The sequence below is a fragment of the Protopterus annectens genome, chromosome 8.part0 (assembly GCF_019279795.1).
Source record: "Protopterus annectens isolate FY-2018-M chromosome 8.part0, PAN1.0, whole genome shotgun sequence".
Classification (NCBI taxonomy): domain Eukaryota; kingdom Metazoa; phylum Chordata; order Ceratodontiformes; family Protopteridae; genus Protopterus; species Protopterus annectens.
This window is the reverse complement of record NC_056741.1, coordinates 752,439,357-752,450,850: the sequence shown is the minus strand read 5'-3', so window position 1 is coordinate 752,450,850 and position 11,494 is coordinate 752,439,357. Positions and strand designations below refer to the sequence as shown.

Here is an 11,494-nt window from a genome sequence, read left to right as displayed (position 1 = left end):
TATATATATATATACATATATATTCACAACAGAAAGCAAGCAATCCAGCTGCAATGAGGTAAAACCTTGTACAGAAACAAACTAAAACTTCTTGAAAAGAAAACTTCTCAAGAAAGCCACAAGCAAACTCCTAACACATCACTAACTAACACATCGTTTGGAGTTTGCCTGTGGCTTTCTTGGCAAGTTTTGTTTTCATGAGGTAAAAACCTTATTATCAGATAATTTTCATGTTTCCTGAATTGTAGCTAATACTCCGATGTACAGATTATGGCTGATCTGCATGTTGTGGTAGTAACTTGCTACTTGTGAAGGCAGTGGAATCCTCCTTGTACCTGTTCTAACCCCTCACCTGTGGTTCCCCTCACCCTTGTAGTACTTTAATACCATTACAGTATGTATATATGTATTAGGCCTTAGTGGTTTAATGTATTCCCTACCCCAATCCCATTACAATGTCACTGCCTTGATGGCACTTTAAAGAGACATCCCTGGTGGTTTACTGGGTCTCCCTTCACCCATCACCCTTATGAAGTCTGTGAGATTATAGGACTTGACTTTATCCCTGATGTCCAGTGGTTACTCCTTCTCCCTCTAATCCCTATATTACTGCTGGTACCATTATGACACTTTAAAGATATTCAGTGGTTCCCCCATCCTCATTATGCTGTTATGTGCCATAGGGCACCTTGTTGAGTTTTCCCTGGTGGCTACTGTATCTCTCCAGTCACCAGCCCCCCATGGTAATGTTGGTGCCATTATTGTGCTTAAAGTATTCCTTGGTGTCTCATGGTTCCCCCCCACCCTCACACTCTCGTTTGTAATTTTGGTGGCATTATAACACTTAAAGCATTCCCTGGTGTCTGGTGGTTCTCTCCATTTCACTATTCCCATTGTAATATTGGTGCCATTATGGCAACTAAGGTAAACCCTGGTGAGTAGTCAAGTGTATACCACCACCCCCCAGTCCCTGTTTTGCTCTTGGAGCCATTATGACACTTTAATATGTTGCCATGGTGTTTTGTGGCTCCCCCTACCATGTTTGCATTCAGTGGTTGAACATGGACAGCTGTGACATGGTGGGGATAGCCATGCTGATGTACATAGCAGAGCACTTTCTTGATTTGCTCAGCCTTGTATATACCTTCCTGGAGGCAGTTCTGGGGAGAGAACACATTGCTAATTAGCATATGCCTACTTCCAGAATGCCTCATTAGCTGTCAACATGGCTGTGGGGCCAGTCCTTCACGATGATACATGTGTTCATGTTGGAGGACGTTGCAGCACCATGTAAGGGTGCTTGCTGAAAAGCAAAAAGGTACTGCAATGTGTACACAGCTGTGGTGCTGCCATGAATGCAAGCCAGTGTTCTACAATGACTGAACAAGACTTTACCAGACTCACAAAAACTGAAATTAAAATGATGCAATATAAAGATGTCATCATAAGAACTGCAAATTACATAGTAGATATTGCTTGTCACTACTGATGGGGTATTTTTTTTTTTGGCCTCATAATGCAGAAAAGTGTTTCAGACATGTTTTGCTTATTATTAAGCATGCTACATTTAACTATTATATTCTGCGTTATTTTATACTGATTGTACAGAAATGTTTGGATGTTATACAAGAGAATGCGGAGATGTGTCCCCTTGCTATATGACATGTATTATGCCCTGCATGAATCTCAGGTTGGGTTGTAAGCAGTAGGCCTTACTTCTAAGAGTCATTAATGCAGAAAGCATGCATATGGCTTAAGTTATGCAAACATACTTAAGTTTGTGTATGTATTTCCTGCTGGAATGTCGGAAAAAGCATTACATGATCACATAAGAAAGCATGTCATAGCTATTAAAAGCAAAATGGAAATAACACATTTCTGAACACAATGTTATGTTTAATCAAAAAGGAAGTATACATGTTAAGTGCTTGAACACTGGAATTTGAACAGCTTGTGAGGTAACTTTAGCAACAAACTGTTACAGATCGAAGGCAAATGACAGCTACATCAGAATGCCTGTAAGGACATGTGTTTTAATAATAAAAATGTTTAAAATCAACTTTTACAATGAGGTATAATCTGTACTTCAAATGAAAAAATGTACAAAAGCTGGATTTTCATTTTTATGTTTTTTTTTTATAAACTTGATAAGCAAGTTTCACTAGATACTTAATGAGAAATACTTCTAAAGAGAAAAAGTGTTTTGAACAAGTAAAATATTAAGTGATCTTAATTTATTGAATGCACATTTCTCATAAATGAGAAATTAATTGTGATAATGTTTGATTTGTAACAGGAGTGTTCAACATGTTATGTACTGAAATAAACCTTCTGCTTTTTCTACCTTATAACCCTGCTTTTACTAACTTATAACCCTGACTAACCATCTGGTTTTGCTAGCTTTTATTTGCACCTCTTTCTATATATTGCAAACACTTTGCATACTTTTTGAAGCAGAAATGAACTGGTGAACACAATGGAACAGACTGCTGGACTTTGTACTGTTGTTAATCACAAAACACTTATTTTCATTATTTGTTCAGACCCTTTTCTCACTTTTTTGTGTAATTAATTTAGCACATAATATTTGTAACTTTTATATTAATGTACATGTCATCTTTTATCTCCATTTTTTTATTCACTTCTTCTAGTATCTTTACTTAACTACTTTCATTTACTATGTATCAACTATGATTTGCATCACTTGTATTTTTATTTCAAATTTTATAATCACTTTGTGTACTACTGGAGCTTTTCTCCCTGGGCCTCTACTGAAAATGGAAATATATCCAGTTAGACTAGCCCGGTTAACAAATGTAAAATAAATAAATAAAATAAACCTTTCACTTCTTATTTATAGTTTGCCTGGATACTCCTTTTTGATAACATTTTTAACGAGTTTGCCAGGTGGATCATAAATATATTCACATCTATATTAATGTATAAGCCACATGTCATGCACAGTATAGGTAGGAAAATGTAGAATGGCAAACATGACGTTGTTAGATATATAATTCTATTCAAAAGTGCACAATTCAGGCAGATGCAGTATCTGTGAGTCAATATATGAACTCTGGCCCCCAGCTGAAACACGTATCTTGTAGCATTTATCTGTGTGTGTGTGTGTGTGTGTGGTTGGGTGTCTTTGAAAATTAGTACTTCTAGAAGAGTCTGTATATTCTCTGCATATGTTTCAGTATTTTACAGTGATTGATCAAACAGGTTATGCAACAGAGATAGGAACCACAATATTTCAGACACAACTTTATACACAGCATTTAAAACTGGTCTAAGCCAGTTTCACTGTTGCATTAGAATATACCCAAGTATTTTTCCTTGAATGACGTAGTCTTACTTGGATGCTATAAATTATGAGCAATAAAGAGCTCAGGCTGAAGCTTTCTTTAATATGGTCAAGCACTAAATCACCCCTTTGGAGCTGTCTGGTGCTAATTATGAAGCGTTATGCTGTATCTCTCCATTTAGTAATCACTGAGTTTTGAATAACCAGAACTGTGTTACCCTCTAAAATTTGTTAGGGGTATTGTGGAATTATTTAATTACAGTATAGGCAAGTTATGATTATTGTTATTGCTTGATCAGTTTTTATATTATAATTCTCATTTTGACTTTTCAAAAGATAGTACAGTAACTAGTAAACAATCTGGGAGAACTTGGATATGGATAATGATGATATATCTAAGAAGAAAAATGGGTACTTACATATTATCGCAACCACCAGGTTGTAAACGACTCGTTCTGCTGTTGTGCATGGCCGAGATGTTTGGTGATTGCCCCATAATATTAGAGGCAGACTTTGTTTATTTGCAATATTAGAGACAGACTTTGTAATATATGGCATGAAACAGAAGCATTGTTACTGGATCTAATTGTTAAATAACTCTGGCAGCACATTTGACAAAAACAGATTGCCTCCTGTTAATGAGGGCAACTTCAAGAGGACAGGCACTTCTTTTCTAAATAATGTGTTAAAATCATATTGCATTGCATTATTTTATTTAAAATATGTGTTAGGCACAATTCTGCATTGGAGTGACTGTGAAACATTTGGTTTGGGTATGGAATCTTTTGGGTTTGTTTGTGTTGTTGCCTAAATGAAATTTCACAGTAATGTGCTTTAACCTTGTGATATTGCATTCACAAACATCTGTTTTATGTCTGTGCTGATTTTTTGAAGAGTATGTGGCTCTTTTGCAGTCTACATACATGTATCACCCTTTGAATGGTGTGACTGCTTATGCTTGAGTATAATTCTATACTATAATCTATACTTGGATTACAAGGGAGCATACATGAACAGACTTTGGTGAGTGAAAACCGATCATGACTGTTTGTTTTACTCCTTCACACCAGAACAAATTCACAACTTCCCTATTTTAAAGCACTGCCAGCACACAATTTAGGTGTGAGGGGAATTTAAAACATACCTCCCATGTGTACCTCATTAAGATGAATGTTCCTCATTGTTATTATTAAAAAGTCAATGTTCCTCAAGTTCCAGGTTGAAAATGTCTGTCACATGTTCAGTGTATTAGGAATTATTTAAATGAATATCTATGGTAAATAGTATTGAAACGTTGGAAGGGGGAAAATCAGTCGCAAAACATTGACATCCAGCTCACACCATACCGCTACAGCAATTTTACTTAAACTCATGCTATCTACCCATCCCAACCATACACAACTGTAGAATGAGTTGTTTAGAACCTGGTGGTTGCGATAATACGCAAGTACCGAAAAAATGTTTTAAGGGAGTGATAACAGATAGTGACAGCAAGCAATCATTGTGTATGTGAGAAAGGAAAGGTGACCCATAGGGGACGTAGTGGTTTTATGCTGGGACAGCACACATTATGTATTTGTTTTTTTAGCAGGGAAACTTCATGGCTCCATCGAGTATTAAGCTTTTTGCAGGATACTTTTGACTTTATAACTATACAGAAGTTGGGAGAAGGAAATGGTGGCATTACAAATTGAACAAACCACAGAAGTAGTATGGAAAGATAATTAAACTCTGGATAATGAATACAGGACCTGAGTTTGGAGATTAGAATGTAGAGAGTAAATATGATGTTAACCCAATATGCTCTTACCTCAAGAATCCATGACTCTGTTCTCCTATCAAAGTGACCACTGCTGTTAATGGTCTTAACTGAGTAATACAATTAAAGGACAAAACTTGATAATGTAACATTTGAATTTAATGTAATAAATCAAAATAAGCAAATGCTGCAGAACAGAATAATCAATCACAGCCTTAGTGGGTAAAGACATAAATAGTTCAATAGAGGTACATCATATCAGCAGGAATAATTTTAATATGACTTACCCTGTGCATTTTTTCAGATTAGTTCTAAAAATTGCATGAAATGCAGCAATGAGAATGATTTTAACACTACAAATAATATTGTATATATATATATATATATATATATATGCATATCATAACTGCAAGGTGTGTGATATTAAATAAGATTAGAAATCGGGTCTCATTTTATTGCACTAAATGCCTTTTAAGTACTTCATAACTTCCAGCGTTGGTTTCTTAATATTTTCCCAATAAGCACCTTCGGTTCTTGTTCCCCTCAACAACATATTTTTCCAATGTTTTTAATACATTCCCAAGCCCCGGTAATGCTTACCTCCAAAGTAAGAGCCATCAGAAAGCTTGGTTTCTTTGTTGCCCTTGGTTAGGATGCTGACTACACCATGCTGGATAAAGTACATTTTCTTTCCCACAGTACCCTCTCGGATAATGTAGTCACCTGGCTGAAACACTTCAAATCTCAGTTTTGTGAGCATGCCTGTTACAAAGTTGGGATCTGCGTTGGCAAACAGTGGCATGTTAGCCACCAGGTTGCGGCAGTTGAAGTTAATAATTTCCTAGAAAACAAAAATCAGAGTGCAGGAAGTTATTATTCATCTCTTTGCAAGAGTTCTATACAAAACATAGGTACATTCTAAATATAATATTGTAATGTTTTGCAGGCAGAAACAGTTCAGATATCACATTCTGGAACACAGCACCTTGCATTCAAGTTGCTACTGTTCTTCACTTCAAAATATGAGCAAGTGAAAATATCATAGGAATTAGACCTCAGAGTCTGCATCTAGTAACTTGTACGGCAGTTTTTCAACTATCACCTATTTAATTAAAGTCATATTCATTTTCATGTTTATGCCATTCAGTCCTGATAATTCCTAAGGTCTTATAGCCTACAATCATTCATTAGTTTTCCACTTGCCAGCAAGCTATTCTGTGGACAGCTTTCTCTGCACCTCTCTTTTATCTGAATGCCACTCCCTTTGCCACAGTCTGAGATGGTACCTCTCAATTATCTAGCTCTTAATTAGAAAAAAAAAGAATAAGCATCTCACAATGCGATTTGCCAGTTAAGTGCATAAAGATCGATTTTGTTTTTTTTTATTTTATTTTAGTTATTTTACATTTGTTTACTGGGAAAGTCCAAATGAACACAAGTCCATTTTCAGCGGAGGCCCGGGGAGAAAAGCTCCACAATACAATACAGTACATTAGAAAAAAACATAGAGCATACATACAGCATGCATACACAATATGTTAGAGATTAACAATTCTTCCAGTAGACAATCATTGAGGTACATAATAAACTTAAAACAGCATTTTTTTTTTACAGTTATAAGTTTTGTCAGGTAAATATCAACAGGTTCACGAACTTTCAGGGGAAAACTGTTTCTACTTAGCTGCACCCTAAAACATTCTCTTGGTATGGATTAGCCTGGTGAGTGGCATGAGCATAGCCAGTTACATAAATAGTGGGTTTTCATGAGTTTTTTGAAATGAATACAGTAGGTGGTAGAAGTTATTTGGCTTGGTAGTGTATTCCAGGTTTTGGCAATGGTGCTGGCAAAGAGGGATATACCAGCATTGTTTTTATGTTGGATGACAGTTATGAGGTTCTGGTTACTAGATCTTAAGGCTCTAGAGGGAATGTTGTGCTGAATTAGATGTTGAAGTGCTGGGGATATCTCAGGAAGGTAATAGAGCTTGTGTGCTATAGAGAGTTGACTGAGTAGAAGTATATGAGGCAACTCAAGCCAGTTGAGCTGCTTAAGGGATAGACAGTGGTGGGACCTATATGAGGCTTCAGTAGCAAACTTGGCAATCTTGTTGTAGCAAGAGTCTATTTTATTTAGATCAGTTTGGCAGAGATTAGTCAATATGGGAGAGGCATAGAGGAGGGTGGATAAAAGATGAGTCCTTGCAATGGTTGCTTTGGTGTGTTTAGTCATAAACTGTTTGTTCCTGTAGACGAATCCAAGTTTTTTATTGACTTTCTTGATGGTTTGTGCTATGTGGATGTCGAACCTCAAGTTATTGTCTATTTCTGCCCCTAGCAGTTTAGTGTGTGTGGTTGGACTGATTTGAATGTTTTCTTTGGTGTTGATGATGAAATAACTATTTAGGGGAGGAGATCTACCTGGGCTGAAAATAAATAGTTTGTCTTTTTTGGGATTAAGAAGAAGTTTGATATTAGTGAACCAAGTTTTGGCTAGGGTGAAGTTATTTTGGGTTAGGGTTTGCAGTTTACTTAGGGTGGGGGCAGCACATATAAGGGTGGTGTCATCTGCGTATTGTACTACTGAGGCAGTGGGTGAGGATGAAGAAATCTGCTTAGTAAATAGAGAAAACAGCAAAGGGCCAAGGATGGATCCTTGAGGGACTCCTATGGTTACTGTATTTTATTTTCCAAGCTATACAAATGCTCAGTCTTTCCTCACAAGTCTTGCCTTGCCATCCTTAGATTATCTTTGGATATAGAAAAAGTCTGTTAAACAATATTCTTAATATTCTTAGTCCAGTGTACAGCCATAGGGAATAGAAACATGCTACTCAGTTCATACAATTCAAAATGTTATGCCATATTTATGTTGAAAAATATTGAAAAAATAATTTAAGGTGACCAGGCCAGCTAGGATTCCCTGTAAGAAGGACATTTAGAAATGTATTCTGTGTTACCTCTATCATATCACTGCATCCTTGTTTTTTAAATAGGGTTGGAATGTTTAAAATAGAATGAAAGCTGATATCAGCAACCATAACAATACTTCCTGTTTCCTTACTGTGTATAGTTCAATATTCATACTCAACATGGTCTTGATATTTGTGGATTTCAACTATCAGAAATGTTCTGCCCCCAACATACATACATACATACATACATAAATAAATCAGCTGCAACCAGCAGTTAGTCAATAACCCCAAACTTCAGTGTGCATCACATATGTATAGGGGGGAGGGTTTGTCAAGTAGCTAATGATATCTGTTGGATTCTGCAGCTATGATGACATATACTTGCTGGCCTCAGTAGTATAGAAAACTGTATCCAGAAATATATATATTTTTTAAGTTTGGTGACTTGACATAGGGTCCTGCTTACCTGTGATGCTTTACATAATTATCTCATCCTGCCTTTCAGTGTAGAATAAAAGCAAGTAGCCAAAAATAAGTTGCAACAATAGCCGAGCTGTTAGTATACTGCATAAGACAGCATTACAAATATAACAAGAAATATCAAGTTGGTATATTAGGAAATATTAAGCATATATTTTAGCATAATAACCTGACAGCCACTGTTAACTTGCTCACTCTCAGATAATAGTATGCTCAATGTTTCACAGTTGTTATAGCAGGAAGGTATATCAATGGCAAAGTGTGCAGTTCTGTAATAGATTATGTCAAGTTGAGGTATATAATTGCAGGATGTTAGGTATAACATGGGAAGCATACTTTACTAGAAAATGAATTGCTATTACATAAAAATCCAACTGTTCTCCACAGACCCGGATTTTGCCTATTACAGCCTTCTCAATGAAAGGAGCCATAAAAATACATTGCTCGATAAATAGCACATTCTAAGTCAAATGACATCTTGCATAGGAATAAAATGTTTATACTTCATCATATACATATATCATTCACTTGAAGCATACTATGTTTATGAAAACATGCATATGAAAACATTCTTTTTCAACAAATCTGTATATATAAATTTTTCAATAATTTAATAAATACCTAAATAACATAAATTAACTTACAAAAACAATTCAATATGTGACCACACTCTAGTAACTTAAAACTAAAAATGTATGTGTAAGTAGTTTTAACATGTCAAGTATTTATCAGTATGATTCAAAATAAATGAACAGACAGAAGAAATAGTCTCAAAATAGCAGTTTATATAAAGTCAAAGCATAAACCAATTGTAAATGATCATTCAATCCTTGTGAAAATAAAGCAACTACATTCATAAACCACAAACATTCCTTTTGTTTAATACCTCCACTTTTGAACCTATTGGTATATTCCCTACTAATTTATCAATCCCTATTAAGGAACAAATAGCAGAAGGATGTATAATGGTATGTTCATAGAGGGCATTTCTTAATCTCTGGCAACTAACATCATTGAGGTACTATGCCATCCTCTGTTTAAAACTACAAGTCATTTGCCCAACATAAAATTAACCAACATAAAAAGCTCCACACCTACACACTACCAGATACATTACATAACTAGTTGTACAAGTTATGAGATTTTTTTTATCTCATATGTTCTGGTAGCATTAGCTGAGGTAAAAAACAATTGCTCTACATACTTTAACACAATGCACACAATTTCCACAAGGAACATTGCCCTTATAAGATACATTTCCTCTGTCTGCAAATTAAGTGGAAAATACCTTCTTATGGGCTTACATCTGGCCTAAACACTGACCTCTGTGGTAAACTGTTCTTCTTTGGGGAGAAGACCTGAAAAGAATTGATCAGTTGTCAAAATATTTAAATGTGATCTAATAATATCTCAAATTAAAAAAGTATTAGTCCCACAGGTAGTTAAAAACCTGATAGGATTCTCATTAGATGCATCAACTCTATTGTATATGAACAGAGCAATGTAGATTTATGTGCAATATATTTTATTCCTTAGGTTTTGAGCACCATAACCCTTTTATAAAAACATATAATTTGTAATATTAGCTTCCTGTTCAAAATCACCTTCAGAACTACAAATTCTACGTATTCTCAAATACTGAGATTTAGGGATATTTCTAATAATATGCATAGGATGACATCTGGAAGCCAATAAAAAATAATTTTTAGCAAATGGTTTCATATATGTAGTTGTTATAATATTTCCATTAGGAACATTCAAAATACTTACGTCCAAAAATTACCACACTTCTCATTAAAATAAATTGTGAAACCATTACCCAATTAATTTATATTCAAATAGCCAAAATTCAAAAAGGGATGATTAATCACCTCTCCAGATCATCCAGCAATCATCCAAAAATGTCTCCAGGTTCTGATTACATCACAAAACTTATTGGCATTGCTATTGAAAATATAGTTTTTTCTATATAACACATAAAAAATATCAGCATAAATGGGCACAAACTTAGCACCCATAGCAGTTCCTTTAAGCTGTTGATAGCAACCTCTTTTAAAATAAAAAAAGTTTTGGTTGATACTTCTTCCAATAAAACTAAGAGAGCATCACCAAACTCACATGAATATAAATCTGTTGTCACCAAAAAATAATGCACTGCCCTAAGCCCACACTCATGAGGTATACCTGTGTATAAAGAGATAACATCCACTCTACACAAATTACATGAATCACAATTTTATCATGAAAGGTTGAAAACCCAAAAAAGAAAATCACAAATGATAAGATAAAAAAGAGTGAATCAGAAAACATTGAATACTTCTCCCCACAAAAAAAAGCTCTATGGCATCAATTCCCAGCTACAAAACTAAGGTCAAGTGTCATCTTAGTAGTGGCACTGTTATTGAAAGGGTTTTTGGTAATATAATATGTAAGGTTACTGGGGTTAACGCACATGCATAAGGTGGATGGGGGACTTCAACCACAACACTAAAAAAAGGACACAAGCAGACACAACACAAAACATACACAACAGTGAATCTTTCCCATTACTTAACTATTACACTAACCCTTGCACATGCAAACCAACTGCTACATCAAGTCTTGTACATCTTCACAACCACCGCCCTTTCATTCAAACATTAATTTTCCTGCACACTCCTACTTAACTGCACTATATAAAACTAAATCCACTCATGCAATTCATGCATTAGTGCATTGTCATTTTTATGTCTGGAAAAACATTTAAACCAAATAAGTACTGTACCTTTTTAATTGTGCCTCTCTCTCCCTCTAACTTTATATTTTCTCTCTTTATATACATATAGACATACACACAGAAATAGAAGTCGAAGTTATGGAGTGTCTGTGAAGTGAAGGATTTAATGTAGAAAGTCTAACACAGACTACATTACAATTTGATGAAGTGAGTCCTCAAAGTAAGGAGAAGCAGGAAGATCAGGAGACATCTGAAGAAGAAATATGGACATGGGAAGAAAAAGAGATTTAATATGGTGCAATATTTATGCAAATTAGAAAACA

At 35.2% G+C, this 11,494-nt stretch overlaps 1 protein-coding gene across 1 annotated transcript in view; it reads right to left on the bottom strand.

Annotated features, from left to right (window-relative positions):
• The window catches only part of HCN3 (hyperpolarization activated cyclic nucleotide gated potassium channel 3), a 1,184,329-nt gene that overhangs the window by 138,692 nt on the left and 1,034,143 nt on the right, over nucleotides 1-11,494 (bottom strand). The window contains exon 6 of the mRNA XM_044080212.1: nucleotides 5,664-5,904. Coding sequence (XP_043936147.1) covers nucleotides 5,664-5,904 — 241 coding nt within the window. The remainder of the gene's footprint in view (nucleotides 1-5,663; nucleotides 5,905-11,494) is intronic.